Source organism: Pristiophorus japonicus, chromosome 18 (genome assembly GCF_044704955.1).
Source record: "Pristiophorus japonicus isolate sPriJap1 chromosome 18, sPriJap1.hap1, whole genome shotgun sequence".
NCBI classification, from domain to species: domain Eukaryota; kingdom Metazoa; phylum Chordata; class Chondrichthyes; family Pristiophoridae; genus Pristiophorus; species Pristiophorus japonicus.
The window spans coordinates 94,940,848-94,963,208 of NC_091994.1; the positions used below are offsets into that span (position 1 = coordinate 94,940,848).

At 47.7% G+C, this 22,361-nt stretch overlaps 1 protein-coding gene across 3 annotated transcripts in view; it reads left to right on the top strand.

The window, feature by feature from the left end:
* Positions 1-22,361, top strand: part of LOC139228906 (paired box protein Pax-7) — a 155,877-nt gene that overhangs the window by 76,221 nt on the left and 57,295 nt on the right. For all 3 annotated transcript variants that reach the window (XM_070860406.1, XM_070860407.1, XM_070860408.1), the window contains one exon: positions 11,295-11,497. In XM_070860406.1, the coding sequence (XP_070716507.1) occupies positions 11,295-11,497 (203 nt within the window). The remainder of the gene's footprint in view (positions 1-11,294; positions 11,498-22,361) is intronic.

Sequence of the window (22,361 nt, forward strand, 5' to 3'; positions counted from 1 at the left end):
TTCCACTCTCACAACCCCCACACAAATGACCACATCACACCTGCAAACATTGTTTACAGCTTCACCGCCACTATCAAATTGAATTTGAAGGACGGTTACATTTTAAGCCCCTGAAAGGCCTTTGCTTATATATTTCGGCCTAATCCTCCAGGCTCTAACCCCTCTGCCTCCACACTTCTAATTTTCATTTAGCTTCCTCTGGTCTCCTTTGGCAAGCAGCAGAGGGATCTGATCATTGGTGGCTTCAAGCTGTTTTAAGAAGAGTGTTAAAGAGGAATGGGATTGGGTTCAACCACAGCAGGAAATGAACTGGCCAACTTACACTGGTAGCCAGCCAGAGCGGCACAGCGCACAGTTACACCAGGCCAGAGGTCCAGTAATGGATCAGTCGCGGCTACCAACACAGAGTTAGGGGGCACACTGCCTCCTGGTGATGGGAACACGTGTTACAGTTTGGACAAGAGGGCGGAGATACTGACTGCGAGCTCCAAGTGCAGACCCTCACCCTCTGGCACCCTGCACTCGGGCATCATGGGCACATTGCCCACGATTCAAATAAACGGGCCGACAGTCAAGGAGAGCACATCCGCACTTACCCAGTGATTCCGGCCGGGCAGGCTCCGCACCAGGGTCGCGCATTTTTTCTTAATTCGCTCTCGGGATTTGGGCATCACTGGCAAGGCCGGCATTTATTGCCCGTCCCTCGTTGTCCTGTACAATTGAGTGTCATGCTAGGCCAATTCACAGGGCAGTTAAAAGTCAACCACGTTGGTGTGGAACTGGAGTCACATATAGGGCTAGAACCTCCACTTTTCTTGCATGCTTAACGCCCACTTAACGCCCATTTTACCATTGAAATTACGTATAGCACCCATATATCGCTTATTTTGGCACAAAATGGAAACTGACAGGCTTTTTTAGGAGACTTATCGCCGAGCGTTATTTTCCCAATGGGCTTAACGCCGGGAAAAAATATTACCACTCGCCCTCTTTTTTTGGGCGGAATCAGCAGAATGGGCGAAATCAACGCCCATAATATTGCCCAGCGTTACTCTCCACACGGAATTAAAGCCGAGATTCAATATGAACGCCCGCCCACTGTTTTTTGTCGTAAAGAGCATATTTACCCAAACTAGCAGCCATGGAGGTCGCCCATTGTCAATTTCACCACCTCGCACACATATCGGCCACAATATCGCTCGCTCAAAAAAACGCTCACAAAAAGTGGAATTAACCAGAACAAACACCAGCGGTGTGGCTGGCATTTGTTAAATCCCACTCTTACGTGAGGAGCTGATATCGGAAAGATTTGCCTGAAAGAGTGCTGATGTGAGTGACAACGCTGACACACTGCTGTGTGTGTGCAGCTCAGACATCAATGGTGCCCATCATCTTGGTGCCAGTTAAAGTTTACATTGATTGATCTTAAGTTGTATTTAACCCTTTCATGGTAAGGAATCACCAGTGTGTAATGGTCCAGCTATCTAGACAATGCGCAACAAGGTTATGTTCATTAACAAAAGTTTAATACTAACAATGGTCTGAAATCATAAGTATCACAGCCAATAACATCCAACTCCCACTCACACCCCACTTTTGTCACCATTGACATAAATCACAAGTTCAACATGTCCACCAACACAGAAGACAAAGGCAAAGCATGGTCCCCAGCCTCCATACATTGCAACAAATTGCATACACCCAGATGGAGATATAACACAGCCATCACCTGCGCACATGCACCTCACTTTCTTTCCCCTTCTCCTTCTTCTCCCCAACTCTACCGCTTCCCTTCCCTTCCCAGCCGAGGAGCTCCTCAGCACGTGCCTCATTGGGGGGGGGGATGAAGGCAGATGCGGTGGTTGCACGGGTATGGGAGCGGGGGTTGCCGAGGGGGCAACATTCTCTGATGCAGAAGCAGGATCTTGGTCCTTGCTCTCATCTGTCGTTCGCAGTGGTGGTGCGGAACCTAGGGGTGGAGTGCCGCGCTCAGCGACCACTGGGAGGCTTGTGGCAGCAGTGTTCCTGGCTATTGCAAGCAGGGACTCCACCATGCGCGGAATGTACTCGGTCATAGTGATCAGCTGTCGGGATATGCCCCCCAATGCTTCGATGAGCTGGTCACCAATGTCTACAGTCCTCCTGGACAACCTCTCCGCTGTCATGTCGCGCTCGTGGAACAGACCTGCCGCATCCTGGAGGCCTCTGCGGGGTCGGCACCATCCTGGGGACAAATGGGGTGCACTTTGGAGAGGTGCTTGGGGCCAGTACCTCCAGAGTGGAGGCGGGAATGACCGGAGGGCCACTAGATGGCCTTGGGGTGGATTGGCTTCTGGAGCGTGACGATGCAGGTTCTTCGAAGTCCGCGCTCTCATCCCTCGAGAACAGACCCAGCGGATTGACGGGCGACAATCGGAGCTCCTCAGCACCAGATGTAGTAGGATCGTCTGCCGACTCCTGCCCCGCACCCCCACCTTCTGGCCTTTGTGGCCTTGCCTGGGGCCTGGGCCTGAGCTGCAAGATACAAATGAGGTTATTAGAGGAGAAGTGGGTGCTAGGGTGACAAGGTGAGTCAAGCGCTACACACAGCATATGCACGACAAAAGCACCACCGCTCTCAAAATCATCATAGACATCACATTTCATGACCATCAACACATTTGCTTTGCAATGATTTTCATTAAGCCAGCATTATTTCTATGACAATTTTAGAAATCATCTATCATATATGATTATTCGGATATGAGTTAGTGTGGCATCTATTGACTTTACATCACGCAATGGTGTAAGCTTTACTCACATGGCATCACTTCAGGGTCTGCAGATGCATCTGTGGCTGTCTGGGGGTGCTTCCCCATGAGTGAGAGCACCCGCTTCTCCATCTCTGTGATGTCGCTGGGGTCTGATGGCCCCCCCACCTGTTCGCCTCTGTACGGACCTAATCGTCGATAGCTTCTTCTGTAAAAGGTGACAGGACGACATGGCATGAGATCATTGCGTGATATCATTGCTAGGTACTGTCACAGACACTGATACAACACATAACCGACAGATGTAATCATGGTTATTATGATGATTATCATTGTTTACCTAAAGACGTACACTGTGACCGCAGGCTTTGAGTAAAACAATCCCGGTAAAAGTGCAATACCTCACATCTGCTGATAGTCACTCATGACTGTTACAAATCACATTGTATGAATACATAAGTACATGTAAATCAATGTAATACTTATACTTGCAGATCCATCATTTGCGGCATTGGTTGCCCTCACACACCATGTTGGTCGTCGACGAGACCACCTCTGCTATCTCGGTCCATATCCTCTGGTAGGCCTTTGGGGTGGGCTCCCCACTCCCTCCCTGTGTCAAATCACCCCAGCGTAACTCGACCTCCTGCAAGAGGGAAGCATTTGCCTCGTCCGAGAACCTCCTGGCTCTTTTACGGCCTCCAATGTGCTCCTCTCCCACCTCACTGCTCTCTCCAGCTTCAGTCTCCACAGCGTGCTGTGATGCCTCCTCCTCTCTCTCCATTATAGGGCAAATTCGGTCAAATATGTGGCTGGTAACAGCTAATTTTTGTTTGCCTACTTGCTGTGAAGCACTAAAGTCTCCTTCCTTCCTCCCAAAGCAACCACACCACACCCAGCCACGCCTTCAGTCCCTCTGAGCTTCCCCCTCTCTGTCTCCTCTTCTGCGCCTGTCATGGGGACCCTTGACCTCCAGAATCGCAGGAATCGATGTTGCCATGCCGTTGCTAAGGACGGCCACACTTTACGGCAGAAGGTCAAAAAAATTTAACGCTACCTCCCATTTGATATCGCTTGCGGTAACACCCATTTTCAAAAATGTAAACTAGGTGTTTTGAGATTGGGCGAGAAGCCAGTGATCTGAAAACCCACGCCGGAAATAACGCCCATTGTGATAAGCACAAAAGTGGAGGTTCTAGCCCATAGGCCCAGACCAGGTAAGGATGGCAGATTTCTTTCCCAATGGACATTAGCCAACCAGTTGGGCTTTTACAACAATCTGACAGCTTCACGGTCACTTTTACTGACACCAGATTTTTAAAAACTGAATTCAAATTTTCAACCTACCACAGTGGGGTTTGAGCTCATTGAACGAATGTCCTTTAGGAAAGGAAACCTGACGTCCTTACCCGGTCTGGTCTATATGTAACTCCAGTCCCACACCAACTAGAGATGGGCAATCAATGCTGCCCTTGTCATTGACGCCCATATCTCAAAAATGAATTTTTAAAAACTCACATTTTCTGGATTATTAGTCCAGGCCTCTGGATTACTATGCCAGTAACAGAACCCCTACACAACTGTACCCTGGATTACTCATCTAGTAACGTAGCTCCTACACAACTGTGCCTTGATGCATTCTGAAACACTGCCCATTCTTCAATCAGGGCTGCAGATTGCATTGTTCCATACCCTGCATATTACAGTGTTACAGTGAGAGGTGTGTTATATCAGGGTGTTACAGTGAGGGGTGTGTTATATCAGGGTGTTACAGTGAGAGGTGTGTTATATCAGGGTGTTACAGTGAGAGGTGTGTTATATCAGGGTGTTACAGTGAGAGGTATGTTATATCAGGGTGTTACAGTGAGGGGTGTGTTCTATCAGGGTGTTACAGTGAGAGGTGTGTTATATCAGGGTGTTACAGTGAGAGGTGTGTTATATCAGGGTGTTACAGTGAGGGATGTGTTATATCAGGGTGTTACAGTGAGGGGTGCGTTATTGTCCGAGCAAGGGACTGCGAGAATTTGTGTATCACCCGACAGGAGCTGATGACTGCTGGACGGACCACCGCCTAATCCGCTCTGTCATCAACATCAATGTAACCCCAAAGCAACAACGGCAACTGAAACAATGCCGCAGGAAAATTCATGCTGGGGCACACAAAGACCCTGATAAGAAAGCCCTATTCAGCCAGCACCTCACTGCCAACCTGATGACTCCCGGTGACCGAGAAACGCAGATTGTCCACAGCGCCTGGTCTGTCCTCAAGACCTCCATAATTATCACCTGCGAAGAGATGCTCGGTCACTCGACCAGGAAACACCAAGGGCCCGAAATTGATAAAGGCCCCCGCCCACCCAAGTGCCGCCCAAAGGACCGCCGATGCCCGCCGAGGTACCTGACGGTTTTTTCGGCGAGATATTCCTCGAAGGTCGGCGGGCAGCAAATCAGGGACTTATGCCACCCATCTGGGCGGCGGCCGACGGAAGCTCCCACTCTCGGCAGCAAAGGCGCTTGCCACCCAAGTGCCGGTGAGGCTGGAGTCGGGCCCACGGAGGGTCGAACAGCTGAAATTAAAAATCATCAGGAAAAAAAAACTATCAGAAGCCCTTCAGAGGACCCCATCCAGGTAAGTCGCTCTGGAAAAAAAAAATGTTCACTAACCTTTTTTTCCAGATCTTCAGACATACCGTGGGGGATAGGCCAGCCTCCAGCCAGCGGTCCACCCCCGTTCTGGCGCCGACTCCCGCCTGCATCAATATGGGAGCTCGGCAGGCAGGAGCTCAGTTGCGCCACTCGGCCGTCCGCTGTCGTCAGCGGGCGGTTGTCCCCTCCCGCCCGTTCCAGCCCACCTCGAAAGTGGCACTGGTTCGGATCTTGCAGAGGAATATCGGCGGCAGTGGGCGGTAAGTTGATCAATTTCGGGCCCAAGACTGGTTTGACAAGAATGACCAGGAGATCCAGGAGCTGATCAGCTGCAAGCCGCAAGGCTTTTCTGAACCTGAAGCAGCAACCCAACTCGAGAGCAAGAAAGCAGCTCTACAGACGGCTGAAGGCCAAGGTCCAACAAAAAAACAGCGACCTCAAGAACAGATGGTGGGTGGAGAAAACACAGGAGATCCAGCAGTTAGCCGACAACAATGACATGCGAGGATTCTTTAATGCAGCCAAAACCACCTACGACCCAAGGCTCCACCCCACTGCTGGCCAAGAACGGAGAGGTGCTCATCAAGGACAGTCAGGGCCCGCTGGAAGGAGCACTTTGAAGATCTCCTTAACCGAAACTCTGTCTTCGACGCATGTGTCCTGGATTCCAAGCCGCAGCATGCTACCCGCCACCATCTCAGCAAAACCCCAGCCCGGCACGAGGTAGAAAAGGCCATCCGACAGCTAAAGAACAACAAGGCATCAGGAGCAGATGGAATCCCCGCCAAAGCGCTAAAACATGGCGAAGAGGCACAATTGGCGCGAATACATGACCTTATCTCTCTTATCTGGAAGGAGTAGAGCATGCCAGGAGATCTCAGAGATGCCGTAATCGTGACCATCTTCAAGAAAGGTGACAAGTACGACTGCGGTGACTACAGAGGAATTTCCCTGCTATCGACCACCGGGAAAGTCATCGCAAGAATCCTCCTGAATCGCCTTCTTCCTGTGGCTGAAGAGCTCCTCCCAGAGTCGCAATGTGGATTCCGCCCACTACGGATACAATGGACATGATCTTCACCGCGTGGCGAATACAAGAGAAGTGCAGGGAACAGTACCAACCCTTGTACATTGCCTTCTTTGACCTCACAAAGGCCTTCGACACTGTCACCCATAAGGGATTATGGAGCATCCTCCTCCAATTCGGCTACCCCTAAAAGTTTATCACCATCCTCCGCCTGCTCCACGATGACATGCAAGCCGTGATCCTGACCAACGGATCCACCACAGACCCAATCCATGTTCGGAACGGGGTCAAGCAAGGCTGCCATCGCACCAACACTCTTCACGATCTTCCTTGCTGCAATGCTCCATCTCACCCTCAGCAAGCTCCCCGCTGGAGTTGAGCTAAATTACAGAAAAAACAGGAATCTGTTCAACCTCCGCCGCCTCCAGTTCAGATCCAAGGTTGTCCCATCCTCTGTCATCGGACTACAGTATGCGGACGACGCTTGCGTCTGCACGCCCTTGGAGCCGAACTCCAAGCCATCATCAACATCTTCACCGAGGCGTACGAGAGCATGGGCCTTACACTAAACATCCGTAAGATAAAGGTCCTCTACCAACCTGCCCCTGCCATACAGCACTGTCCCCCGGTTATTGAAATCCATGACAAGGCCTTAGACAACGTGAACCATTTTCCATACCTCGGGAGCCTACTGTTAACAAGGGCAGACATCGACGATGAGGTCCAACATCGCCTTCAGTGTGCCAGCGCAGCCTTCAGTTGCCTGAGGAAGAGAGTGTTTGAAGACCAGGACCTCAAACCCAGTACCAAGCTCATGGTCTACAGAGCAGTAGTGATACCCGCCCTCCTATTGGCTCAGCAACGTGGACTATGTATAGCAGGCACCTCAAAACACTGGAGAAGTACCACCAGCGTTGCCTCCGCAAGATCCTGCAAATCCATTGGTAGGACAGATGCACCAACATCAGTGTTCTCACTCAGGCCAACATCCCAGCATCAAAGCATTGACCACGCTCGATCAGCTCCATTGGGCAGGCCACATTGTCCATATGCCTGATACTAGACTCCCAAAACAAGCACTCTACTCAGAGCTCCGACACGGCAAGCGAGCCCCAGGTGGGCAGAGGAAACGCTTCAAGGACACCCTCAAAGCCTCCTTGATAATGTGCAACATCCCCACCGATAGCTGGGAATCCCTGGCCCTAGACCGCCCAAATTGGAGGAAAAGCATCCGGGAAGGCGCTGAACACCTCGACTCTCTTCGCCGAGAGCAAGCTGAAGCCAAGCGTCGACAGTGGAAAGGAGCGCTTGGCAACCCAGGCACCCCAACCATCTGTTCCTTCAACCACCGTTTGCCCCACCTCTGACAGAGACTGTAGGTTGCACATTGTACTCTTCAATCACCTGAGAACTCATTTTTAACGTGGAAGCAAGTCATCCTCGACTCCGAGGGACCGTCTAAGAAAAAAAAAAGTGATATCCGTGCGTTACAGTGAGGAGTGTGTTACATCAGGGTGTTACAGTGAGGGGTGTGTTATATCTGGGTATTACAGTGAGGGATGTGTTATATCAGGGTATTACAGTGAGGGATGTGTTATATCAGGGTATTACAGTGAGGGATGTGTTATATCAGGGTATTACAGTGAGGGGTGTGTTATATCTGGGTATTACAGTGAGGGATGTGTTATATCAGGGTATTACAGTGAGGGATGTGTTATATCAGGGTATTACAGTGAGGGATGTGTTATATCAGGGTATTACAGTGAGGGGTGTGTTATATCTGGGTGTTACAATGAGGGATGTGTTATATCAGGGTATTACAGTGAGGGATGTGTTATATCAGGGTATTACAGTGAGGGATGTGTTATATCAGGGTATTACAGTGAGGGATGTGTTATATCAGGGTATTACAGTGAGGGGTGTGTTATATCAGGGTGTTACAGGGAGGAGAAGGTTTGATGTGTAGTCAGCTCTTAATTAGGTGATCTCTGTCAGTTGAGCAGTTGAGGAGCCCCCGGGTTAGGGTGTGAAAAATCAACCAAGATTCCCACCGTAGATCATTAACCAGGGACTCCTGTAGCAAATTCCGCATGTGTGGACAGGAGCGGCCACGGCAATGATGTCTGGCTCAGTCGAATACGCAACTGACAGTCACTGGCGGATGGACAAGGGTCCAGGAGGTGCCCAGTATCCGAGCAGGGTTCACCGTGCTCCCGAGAGCACAGCGTAGGGGAGAAATTGTCCGCGGAATTCTAGGTAAGGAACTACTTGGTAAGTTTGCTGTGCCGCACACCCAGTGTCTTTAGAACTTGCCGCAGAGCCGTGGTAACTGGCTGATGTGCTAAACCCTCTAGCATGACACCAAGTTTTGCAACATCCTGATGGTGAGGCTGAGAAATGTTAGCAGGCCAGGACTGGTCTTCACAGGAGCTCCACAGCTGCCTTCCTGCAACCAGTCTGTGACTGGATTAAATATCCTTCACCCTTCGAGAAGTGCATGGATCTGACATTAACCCTATCAGAGTCTTATGCAATAAGTCCAATCTTGTAGAATTATAAAAGGAAAATATTTCTCAACCCCTTGTACATTTACAGGGGAGACGAACCCTACCTTTTTATGGCACTGTTTTATACGAGCCGTAACTCATTTTAAATTGTGATCCCATGATGGTCCAATGATACTGAGTCATCGCACAGCAAGGTCCCGGTCTCCATCTCCAGTCTGGACTGAATTTAGCTGACCTCAGCTGGGCACTAATCCTCCTCAGCCCCTTCCCAGGATAAGGAAAATTCCTGCTCCCAATCAGTAACCTGGGATTCTTACTGGATAGTATCTGTGTGCACAGCAGGTGAGGGCAGAATCAGACTCAGCTGTGATGCCCTCTACAGTTGAATAGTCTGCCAATGTTCACTGTCTACGACCAGACGTGGAGTCTGGGTGAGGCTCTGCAGAGTGCTTGATTTTGTAGAACCAACAAGAGTTGGTGCTTTCACACTGGATCATTCACACTGGGTCCTTCGCACTGGATCATTCACATGGGATCCTTTACACTAGATCATACACACTGGATCATTCACACTGGGTCCTTCGCACTGGATCATTCACACGGGATCCTTCACACTAGATCATACACAGTGGATCCTTCACACTGGGTCCTTTTCACTGGATCATTCACACGGGATCCTTCACACTAGATCATACACAGTGGATCCTTCACACTGGGTCCTTCACACTGGATCATTTACTCTGGTCATTCACACTGAATCCTTCACACTGGATCCTTCATACTGGATCCTTCACGCTGGGTCCTTCACACTGGATCGTATACACTGGATCCTTCACACAAGATCGTTTATACTGGATCCTTTGCACTGGGTCATTCACACTGTATCCTTCACAATATATCCTTCACACTGGATTCTTCACACTGAATCATTCACACTAGATCATTCACACTAGATCATTCACACTGGATCCTTCACACTAGATCATTCACACTAGATCATTCACACTGGATCCTTCACAGTGGATCATCTTAGAATCATAGACATTTACAGCACAGAAAGAGACCATTCTTCCCACCGCATCTGTGTTGGCCGACAAAGAACTATCCAGCCTAATCCCACTCTCCAGCTTTAGGTCCATAGCCCTGTAGGTTATGGCACTTCAAGTGCATATCCCAGTACTTTTTAAATGTGGTGAAGGTTTTTGCCTCTACCACCCTTTCAGGCAGTGAGTTCCGGACCCCCACCACCCTCCGGGTGAAAAAAGTTCTTCTCAACTTCCATGTGATCCTTCTGCCAATCACGTTAAATCTATGCCCCCTGGTTATTGACCCTCCTGCTAAGGGAAATAGGTCCTTTCTATACACTCTATCTAGGCCCCTCATAATTTTATACACCTCAATTAAGTCTTCCCTCAGCCTCAGTTTTCAAAGAAAACAACCCTAGCCTATCCAATCTTTCCTCAGAGCTAAAACTCTCCAATCCTGGCAACATCCTCGTATATCTTCTCTGTACCCTCACGAGTGCAATCACATATTTCCTGTAATGTGCTGACCAGAACTGCACACAGTACTCTAGCTGTGGCCTAACTAGTGTTGTATACAGTTCAAGCATAACCTCTTGTATTCTCTGCCTCGGCTAATAAAGGAAAGTATCCTGAATGCTGCCTTAACCACCTTATCTAGCTGTCCTTCGCTGTGGATCATTTACTCTGGATCCTTCGCATTGGATCGTTCGCACTGGATCCTTTGCACTGGATCCTTTGCACTGGATCCTTTGCACTGGGCCCAGACATGGCTTGAGGCTGAAGCCTGAGCTCAGAACACTGAGCAGAGCTGCATTAGCAGCTGTACATGAGATTAGGGCCATTGTCACATCGCTCAGAGTTGATATGGAATCAGAAAACATTGGTGTGGTAACGATATTCTAGCACTAGATGTCAATAGCACGTGCTGTTTACATGATGCGGTGTGGATGGGTGAAATTCCTCCTGGGCGGAAGATCAAAATGAGCCATAGCGAATCAGTGGCCTGTTTTACACCCCACCTGAATTTCAAGGAAGTGAGCTTCTGATTCGCTAACGGCTGTTTTGTGCTTCCATGAACCCTCATGGCAGAATAGCTACACAGAACTGTCCCCTCGAGAGCAGTTTTTTTCTATAGTCTCTGATTGGAAGTACATTGCAGGTTTGGCCTGTCCCTCAGTCTAACCTTGGCCCTGTCTATACTCTACATTACTTTGGTTGGGCACTCAGGTGTCCTTGGCACAATATGCAGTCCTCTTCACCTCAGGACTTGTGAAAGATGCTCATGTCATTCTTTAAACCCTATCCACTAACGATTCTGTTGAATATTACCACTCAATAGGCAATCGCTTAGATGATGGGACCTCTGACGTGGAATCCGAGCCGGACCTCCCGCTGAAACGAAAGCAGCGCCGCAGTCGCACCACGTTTACCGCCGAGCAGCTGGAGGAGTTGGAGAAGGCCTTCGAGAGGACCCACTACCCAGACATCTATACCAGGGAGGAGCTGGCCCAGAGGACCAAACTCACAGAGGCACGGGTCCAGGTGGGTGTGTCGAGTTACATCGAGTCTACAGCACAGAAACAGTCCATTTGGCCCAATGGGTCTACGCCAGCGTTCATGCTCCACACAAGCCTCCTCCCACCCTACCTTATCTCAGCCTATCAGCATATCCTATCCTTTCAACTCGACAAGAGAAACCTCAACCAGCGCCTCCAAAGTCTCCCACACAGAGAGAGACACCAAACAGACAGCAGAGTGAGGGCCGCTGGTTTATGTCCTTTGAACCATGTCGAGCGACGTTTGTTCTGCTTTCTATCGCAATGTTAGTCTAACATGCTGAAAACACTGAAAAGTCAGACAAAGCCAGGAAATTGTAATACAGGATATTGGCATATTCATCCCTCCCTCTGTCTCTGAACTTTCATTGTCTCCTTCTCTGATCTTCTGGGGTCACTACCCTCAGGGCTCCATCGTCACACCTTTGGCAGGGACCTATTTTCCTGCGTAATCGGGGCTTCTGTCAAAGTTATGGCAACACAATGGGAGAAACCCCAATAATGTAACACCCCCATTCCGGTCCAGTGTCCTACTCCAATTGTTCCCTTTGGACCTGCTCCTCATCTGAATTAGAAGCTGTTAACAATAAAAGGCCAGTGGCAGTCCCAATGCCAGCCCTCTCTTCACTGCTCATTATCCTCAGGGTACAGATCAGAGTGAAACATCCACATTACCCATCACCTGGTAGTGGAGCCTGCATGGAGTATACCCAACATATGCACCATTAGTAAGGTATTACATTCATGTAAATTGCTGACGTCGCTTTGCTACATGTAAGGGACGACTTCCCAGTTTATCCTGCTTTTCCTGAGTTTCCAAAGCTCTTCAGGACTCCCCCTATAGTACACTACAAAATATTTTCCCTTCTCCAAGTCACTTCTTAGTTATGGAATAGGAACACTGTATAATGGGAATAAATGGGAAGGGTCTAGTCCATTGGAATTCTTGACAATGTGATTGGACGAGTAAAAGTTTTGGCCATTGGAATTTTATACAATGGGAATGAATGACACAGTTTGTTTGCATTGAAATTATCTTTAGTTGGAGTGAATGGGAAAGGGATAACTCCCCTGGGATTCTGCACAATGGGACTGAATGGGAAGGGGTTTAAATCCATTGGATTCTATACAATGGGAGTGGATGGGAAGTGGTTTAAATCTATTGGGATTCAGTATAATGGGAGTGGGTGGGAAGAATTCTGGTGCTTTGGGATTCTGTACAATGGGAGTTGATGGGAAGGGGTTTAAATCCATTGGGATTATGTACAATGGGAGTGAATGGGAAGGGTTTTGGTGCTTTGGGATTCTGTATAATGGGAGTGAATGGGAAAGGGTTTGATCCATTGGGAATCTAAGCTTTGGTCAGCTATGTATTTATCTAGTGATACCCACACTTGGTGAATGAGCAGCATCAAAGTGTGAGAGTGGAGGTTGTGCAAGGACCTTTATTTAGTTTCATTTTTACACCAAGACTCCAGGGAGCTGTTTCAGGAACAAATTTCAGCAAAGATCAGTTTCTGCTCTGACAACTGCAAACCAGACTGGCACTGGGTCCCCAGCCTGCAGTCTACACGGGGTGAGGGCAGCAGCATGCCTGTCACGTCGCTGGACATTCACAATGCTAAACATTCAGCCAAGCTCCCTCTCTCTCGCCTCCTCCATCTGACCTGAAGACATTGGGGGTGAAGGTGGTCTTTGTCAGTATTGGGAAAGGGGCTCGTAGCAAATGAGCCTCCTATTCTTAACCACACTGGATTTTCTCTCCCATTGACTTCAACACATAAGAACATTAGGAGTGGTATAAAATGGACTGTGGATTCATTATGAGTCCATTTCGAGCTACTGCCAAAGACCAATTTGACTGCCTGCCAGGACACAGTTGCACAGGTGCTAAGCATTCCCCAATACTTCGTCATTTCTATGTGAGCTAGACAGAGAGCATTGGCAGGGTATCTGATAATGGAGAATACTGCAGTGAAGCCTAATACTCTCCTCACCCGATGCCCACATACAGGTGGGTCACCAGACAGTGATCAAGAGAAGGAACCCTGACTGCTTTTCCCCCCTCTCTAGTCTAAGGGACACTGAGGCCAATTGTGCCAACCCCACTGCTGCCCTGGGTGAGATCAGTTAACTTAACACAGACCAGAGATTTAACCTGGGACAGTACTGCTCTGCATGGCTCCGCTACTGAACAGATAAACTTCGGCAAGATATTGGCCAGCTCTCTTGGTGAGATTTTGCTGCATCTCATTGGCATGACATCCCTCACCTCCATGAGTATAAATCTTTAACCCAACATTAAAACTGTTTGCAAAGGAGAGAACGTCTAGGTGAATAAACTCCGAGATAGTGTGGGGAGATCACCGGAAGACAGCATGGATCAGAGATATAGCTACATTGACTCACAGGCTCGTCCTCCGCCCCATATTCCCTTTGAGTGGGATTGCACGCTGAGAGAGTGGGGTCAATGAATTCACTTCAGTGGGTTTAAAATGGCACTGACTGACTGATACAGATATAGTTGTGCTAAAGGGCTTCATTTTTGCTAGTGCTGTTGGGGAAAGTTTAAACTAGCTTGGCAGGGGGTTGGGAACATGAGAACAAATTCAATAGAGAAGGAAGTAAAGCTGAAATTGTAAAGCAAGAATGTAGAAAGTGAATCTGTAAGACAGAGGAAACAAGGGTTAGTAAGTAGTAATCAAGGAGGTCTTCCTGTGCTAAATGGTATATAGTTTAATGCAAGGAGTATAGCGAATAAGGCGGATGAGCTAAGAGCACAGGTAGACACTTGGGAGTATGACATTAGAGCCATTACAGAGACATGGCTGAAAGAGGGGCAGGTTTGGCAGATCACTATTCCTGGTTACAGGATTTTTAGACAAGATAGAAAGGGGGGTAAAAAGGGGGGGAGGGTTGCAGTATTGATTAAAGAAAGTATTACAGCTGTGAGGAGGGATGATATGTTAGAGAGATCATCAAATTAGGCCATATGGGTCGAACTGAAAAATAAAAAAGGGGCGATCACACTGCTGGGCGTGTATTATAGACCCCCAAACAGTGGCAGGGAGATAGAAGAGCAAATATGTAGGAAAATTTCTGTGAAGTCTAAAAACCATATGACAGTAATAGCAGGGGATTTTAACTCTCCTAATATTGATTGGGACAAATATAGTTTGAAGGATATCGAGGGCACTGAATTCCTAAAATGCATTCAAGAGAACTTCTTTAGTCAGTATGTAACAAGCCCAGGGGGCAATTCTGGATTTAGTTTTGGGGAATAAAGTTGGGCAGGTATCAGTGGGAGAGCACTTGGGTGCCAGTGACCATAAATCAGTCAGATTCAAGGTAGTTATGGATAAGGACAAGGATACACCACGAATAAAAGTCCCAAATTGGAGAAAAGCTAACTTTGCTAAGTTGTGAAGTGATTTGGTCATGGTGGACTGGAAACAGCTACTTGAAGGTAAATCAGTGTCGGAACAGTGGGAGGCATTCAAGGAGGAGATCCGGAGGGCTCAGGCCATACCTGTGCCCCTAAAAAAAAGGGCGGGAATAACAATTCTAGAGCCTCCTGGATGTCTAGGGATTTACAGGGGAGGATAAAGAAAAAAAGGAAGCTTATGTCATAAACCGATGGCTAAATACTGTAGAATCTCTGGAGGAATATAGAAAGTTCAGAGGTGAAATTAAAAGGATATTAGAAATGCTAAGAGAGAGCATGAAAAATTCTTGGCAAGTAAAATCAAGGAAAACCCAAAGATGTTCTATAACTATATTAAGAGCAAGAGGATAACTAAAGAAAGGGTAGGGCCTATTAGAGACCATGAGGGTAATCTGTGTGTAGAGGCAGAATATGTGGGTATGGTTCTTAATGAATACTTTGCATTTGTTTTCACAAAGGAAAGGGGCAATGCAGATATTGCTATCGAGGAGGAGTGTGAAATTCTGCATGAAATAAACATAGTGAGAGAGGAGGTATTAAGGGGTTTAGCAGCTTTGAAAGTGGATGCCCCTAGGCCCAGATGAAATGTATCCCAGGCTGTTGAGCAAAGCAAAAGAGGAAATAGCAGAGGCCTTGACCATCATTTTCCAGTTCTCTTTGGATTCAGGCATGGTGCCGGAGGACTGGAGAACTGCTAATGTAGTACCCTTGTTTAAGAAGGGAGAAAGGGATAGGCTGAGTAATTATAGGCCTGTCAGCCTAACCTCAGTGGTGGGAAAATTATTGGAAAAAATCCTGAAGGACAGGATAAATCTAAATTTAGAAAGGCAAGTCTTAATCAGGGACAGTCAGCACGGATTTGTTAAGGGAAGATTGTGTTTGACTAACCTGATTACATTTTTCAAGGAGGTAACCAGGAGGGTCGATGAGGGTAGTGCCTACAATGTAGTGTATATGGACTTTAGCAAAACTTTTGATAAGGTCCCACATGGTAGACTAGTCGAAAAAGTAAAAGCCCATGGGATCCAGGGCAAAGTGGCAAGTTAGATCCAAAATTCGCTTGGAGGTAGGAAGCAAAGGGTAATGGTTGATGGATGTATTTGTGACTGGAAGGATGTTTCCAGTGGGGTTCTGCAGGGCTCAGTACTGGGTCCCTTGCTTTTTGTGGTATACATCAATGATCTAGATTTGAATATGGGGGTATGATTAAGAAGTTTGCAGTTGACACTAAAATTGGCTGTGTGGTTGATAATGAATAGGAAAGTCATGGACAGCAGGAGGATATCAATCTACTGGTCAGGTGGGCAGAACAGTGGCAAATGGAATTTAATTCGGAGAAGTGTGAGGTAATGCATAAAGAAAGGGTATACACATTAAGCGGCAGGCTACTTAGAAGTGTAGATGAACAAAGGGATCTTGGCGTGCTTGTCCACAGATCCCTGAATGTAACAGGCCAGGTGGTTAAAAAGGCATACAGAATGCTTACCTTTATTGGCTGAGGCATAGAATACAAGAGCAGGGAGGTTATGTTTAAATTGTATAATACACTGGTTAGGCCACAGCTGGAGTACTGCATGCAGTTCTGGTCGCCGTATTACGGGAAGGACGTGATTGCATTGGAGAGGGTGCAGAGGAGATTTACGAGGATGCTGCCTGGAATGGAGAATCTTAGTTATGAGGACAGATTGGATAGGCTGGGTTTGTTCTCCTTGGAACAGAGGAGGCTGAGCGGAGACCTCATTGAGGTGTATAAAATTTTGAGGGGCTTGAATATGGTGGATAGCAAGGGCCTATTTCCCTTGGTGGAGGGGTCAATTACAAGGGGACATAGGTTTAAGGTGATTGGTGGAAGGTTTAGAGGGGATTTGAGGGGAAATTTCTTCACACAGAGGGTTGTGGGGATTTGGAACTCACTGTCTGGAAAGATGGTAGAGACAGAAATCCTCACCACATTTAAAAGGTGCTTGGATGGGCACTTGAAGTGCTGTAACCTGCAGGGTTATGGACCTAGAGCTGTTAAGTGGGACTAGACTGGATAACTTCTTGTTCGCTGGCGCAGATACGATGGTAAGTACATCAGGGAATCTGATATGGCCAGAGTGGTCTCCTGGACTAGTTTCGATCGCCTGGGTCGAAGAGGAATTTTCCCAGATTTTTTCCCCCAATTGGCTTGAGTTTTTATCTGTTTTTTTGCCTCTCCCAGGAGATCACATAGCTCTGAGTGGGGTGGAGCGTAAAATGTGTAATACATGGGGTATCGCAGTTGTGTGGAGTGGACTGGTTGGGCCGGACGCTCTTTACCTGTCCACCATTGTTCATTGTTCATGGGTTTATATGTAACCATCAAGGCTGCTGACCAAGGGCCGTGTGGCTCTTTGTTGGCTGGCGTGGACACGATGGGCCGAAATGGCCTTCTTCTGCGCAGTAAATCTCTATGTTTCAATGTTTCTATGTGTAGAAGCTAGGGTTGGTCTCCTTAGAGCAGAGAAGGTTAAGAGGAGCTTTAATAGAGGTGTTCAGAATCATGAACAGTTTTAATGGAGTAAATAAGGAGGAACTGTTTCCACTGGCAGAAGGGTCGGTAACCAGAGGACACAGATTTAAGGTGATTGGTAAAAGAACCAGAGGCGACATGAGGGCTTTGTTTTACGCAGCGAGTTGTTGTAATCGGGACGCGCTGCCTGAAAGGGTGGTGGAAGCAGATTCAATAGTGACTTTCAAAAGGGAATTGGATAGATACTTGAAGGGAAAAAATGACAGGGCTTTGGGGAAAGAGCAGAGGAGTGGGACTAATCGGATCGCTCTACCAAAGAGCCGGCACTGGCACGATGAGCCGAATGGCCTCCTTCTGTGCTGCATCATTCTATGATTCTATGATAGAATGTCGAGCACTGCCTCTCAGTGATAAAGTCTCTCCCCAGTCCTATTACAGGGTATATTTGTAAGTGAATTATTTGGGGCTCCACATTCCACCCCTCTGTAGAATCGTAATATCAGCTGCTTTGTTTGGCTTGTGTGCTTTATGCGCTGTTACTGCATTTCTTGTTTTAATGTCGGGATGCCCTGATTGAAATGGGACAGTGGGAAAGGAACGACTCTCGCTGATACTTTGGGCAGGGGTTTGACGGAGCCTTTGCTACGAAACAGCAAGGACCAGATGTTGTGGCAGCAAAGCACAGACGTTTGCGCTGGAGCAGGACAGATGAAAGTTTTTAACTGGGCAGCGACCCTGCCTGTCAAAGTGGTTGGATTAATGTGGGATGCTGTTGGGTTCAGCACACAAGGTTTGTGCAACTACTTCATCACCAAAAAAATCAAAGCAGAAGAGTTCAACGCAAGCTGGCCGTTCTGAGTTCCAAGTCCAGGAATACCAGTAAAGTGGAATAACAGATTGTGGGACGTTTGAGCCGGAGATCTGAAGCTGAGTAAGAACCCACAAACAGCAATGTGATAAATGACCAGATAATCTCTCTTGTTAGTGATGTTGGTTGAAGGATGAATATTGTCCAGGCCACCAGGGATATCTCCTCTGCTCTTCTTCGAAATGGTGCCATGGGATCTTTTACGTCACCCTGAGAGGGCAGAAGGGGTCTCGGTTTAACATCTCATCCGAAAGACGGCACCTCCAACAGTGCGGCATTCCCTCAGTTCTGCATTGGGAGTGTTGGCCTGGATCACAGGCTCATGTCTATGGAGTGGGGCTTGAACCCATGACCTTCTGACTCAGAGGCGAGAGTGCTAGCCACAGAGTCACGGCTGACACACGAGTGCCTCATCTTAAGCCTTTGGGACCAAATGAAGTGAGCACAGAGCTGAAAGGCAATGAAGCAGATCATACCAAGGCCCCCCTCCTCCCACGCCTCACCTTATAGGCTGGTACCATTCCCTCAGTTACTCCTCAAACTCTTCCCCATCATCAATTCTTCACCTCAGCCTCCGAGATTTCCACACCTCCGAAGAAAATCATTTGTCAGATGTATGATCCGATGAATTATCGGAGTGGGGTGGTGGGGGGGGGGGGGCGGGGAGGGGGGTTTGGGGGTTGGCTTCTGCCACTAGCCTTATTCCTCGCGGTTCCCATAAAGACTTTCTCAGCCCCTCGGCCCCTCAGCAGCGAAGGTGGGGGATGGGCAGAGTTTGGGGCTGCGCGAGCACTCCAGTGATTAATGTTTGCAGTCTTTCAGAAGGCCCCAGAGAGGTTGAGGGATTGACGTTGCAATGTAGAAAATGTTTGCGGGATCGGTGGGCTTGAAAGTGGTGGGAAGAGGCAGGATCTGCCAGTGAGAAATCTTTCTGGAATGTGTGCTAACAACAGCTGTCGCCTTTATTTTTTTTTCCCTACAAACAAGCTTCTCTTTAGATTTTCTGCCCCTCAAAGCTGAGATTTTGTGTGAGACACTCACTTGGAAATGAAACAAGAGTGAAAAGCTCCTTCAGCTACACTGAAGCATATTAGAATCGTAGAATCTTACAGCTTAGAAGAAGGCCATTCAGCCCATCGTGCCTGTGCTGGCTCTTTGCAATAGCTACCCATTTAGGCCTACTCCCTGGACCAAGGTTGCTGAGATAAACAGCAGCCTTCCAGTTTTGGTTTTTGGTGAGTAAGTGCCGCTGGATAGCACTCTTCTCCATCACTTTGCTGATGATTGAGAGAAGGCTGATGGGACGGTAATTGGCCGGGTTGGGTTAGCCCTGCTTCTGTCAGCCAGTCAGAAGGTTGTGGGTTCAAGTCCCACTGCAGGACTTGAGTGCAAAAATCTCGGCTGACACTCAGTACAGTACCGCGGGAGTGCTGTACTGGTGGAGGTGCCGCATCTCGGATGAGGCATTAAACCAAGGCCCCGTCTGCTCTCAGGCGGACATGGCATTATTTCGAAGATGAGCAAGGGAGTTAGCCCCCGTGTCCTGGCCAATATTTATCCCTCAATCAACATCATAAAAACAGATTATCTGGTCATTATCACATTGCTGTTTGCAGGAGCTTGCTCGTGCGCAAATTGGCTGCCGCGTTTCCTACATTACAACAGTCACTGCACTTCAAAAAGCACTTCATTGGCTGTAGAGTGCTTTGGGACGTCTGGTGGTCGTGAAATGCATTACATAAATGCAAGTCTTTTCTTTTTCGTGTGAACAGGATATACCTGGATAATTTTCCACATTGCCGCATAGATGTCAGTGTTGTAACTGTACTGGAACGGCTTGGCTAGAAGCGCGGCCAGTTCTGGAGCACAAGTCTTCAGCACAACAGCAGGGATGTTGTCAATGCCCATAGTCTTCGCTGTAACCAGGGCGCTCAGCCGTTTCTTGGTATCACATGGAGTGACTCGAATTGGCTGAAGACTGGCTTCTGTGATGGAGGGGACTTCAGGAGGAGACCGATATGGATCATCCAGTCGGCACATCTGGCTGAAGATGGTTGCGAATGCTTCAGCCTTGTCTTTTGCCCTGACATGCTGGACTCCACCATCGTTAAAGGTGGTGATGTTTGTGAAGCCACCGCCTCCTGTTAGTTGTTTAATTCATCACCATCATTTATGATTGGATGTGGTAGGACTGCAGAGCTTTGATCTGATCTGTTGATTGTGGGATCACTTGGCTCTGTCTATAGCACGCTGCTTTTGCTATTTAGCATGAATGTAGTCCTGTGTTGCAGCTTCCCCAGGTTGTCTCCTCATTTTCAGAAATGCCTGGTGCTACTCCCTTTTCAGACAGCTTTACCTGTCCTTTATCTAGTAATAACATAATAAATAGGAGCAGCAGCAGGCCATTCGGCCCCTCGAGCCATTCAATAAGATCATGGCTGATCTGATCATGGACTCAGCTCCACTTCCCTGCCCACTCCCCATAACCCCTTATCCCCTTATTGTTTAAGAAACTGTCTATTTCTGTCTTAAATGTATTCAATGTCCCAGCTTCCACAGCTCTCTGAGGCAGCAAATTCCACAGATTCACAACCCTCTGAGAGAAGAAATTTCTCCTCATCTCTGTTTTAAATGGATGGCCCCTTATTCTAAGATCATGCCCTCTAGTTCTAGTCTCCCCCATCAGTGGGAACATCCTCTCTGCATCCACCTTGTCAAGCCCCCTCATAATCTTATACGTTTCGATAAGATCACACCTCATTCTTCTGAATTCCAATGAGTAGAGGCCCAGCCTACTCAACCTTTCCTCATAAGTCAACCCTCTCATCCCCGGGATCAACCTAATGAACCATCTCTGAACTGCCTCCAAAGCAAATATATCCTTTCATAAATATGGAAACCAAAACTGCATGCAGTATTCCAGGTGTGGCCTCACCAATACCTTATATAGCTGTAGCAAGACTTTTACACTCCATCCCCTTTGCAATAAAGGCCGATACCATTGGCCTTCCTGATCACTTGCTGTACCAGCACTTTGCAATCTTTCTCTATTTAAATAATAACTTGCTCTTTGATTTTTTTCTGCCAAAGTGCATGACCTCACACTTTCCAACATTATACTCCATCTGCCAAATTTTTGCCCACTCACTTAGCCTGTCTATGTCCTTTTGCAGATTAAGGAAGAGGTTAAAATGCCATTGGGGTTCCATGTATCTCATGGAGCCCTGATTTGCATTTATTAACGAGACCATCCATTGCCAAAACCAGCGGCGGTAAAATGGGACAAATAAGCCGGAAATGGCGCTGTGCCATTTTAGCAGCTTCACCGTCCTTTTCCCGCCAATCGGGGAGAATTCAAATCCCTCCATGTCGTGTTCATGGTGTCAGCCGTGGCTCAGTGGGTAGCACTCAAGCCGAGATCCAGAGACTTGAGCCCATAATATAGGCGGATACTCGCAGAGCAGCACTGAGTCAGAGGTGCCGACTTTCAGATGAGATGTTAAGCCAAGGCCCCATCTACTCTTTCAGGTGGACATAAAAAATCCCATGGCACTTTTTCAAAGAAGACCAGGGGAGTTATTCCTGATGTCCTAGCCAATATTTATCCCTCAATCAACATCACTAGAACAGACTTTCTGATCATTATCACATTACTGTTAGTGGGACTTTGCTGTGCACAAATTGGCTGCTGTGTTTCCTAAATTACAACAAGTACTCTTCAAAAGTACTTCATTGGCTGTAAAGAGTTTTGGGAGGTCCTGAGGTTGCGAAAGGCGCTATATACATATAAGTCTTTCCTTCCTTTTTCTTTTTTCTCTTTCTTTTTCTTTCCTTCTTTTTCTCTCTTTCTCTTGCTTTCTTTCTTTCTGTGAGGACATGCGAGCCCGGAACCCGGCCCCCAACTTCGAACCTCCTTCCACGGGCTGCGCCTGGCTGTTAAAGTGCTGTGAAAGTGGAATTGTCATCACCAAGTCTTTGTACAGATGAACAGTCACGTTACACACTAATTTAATTTGTGGGTGAATGGATTTATTTAAAGAGCA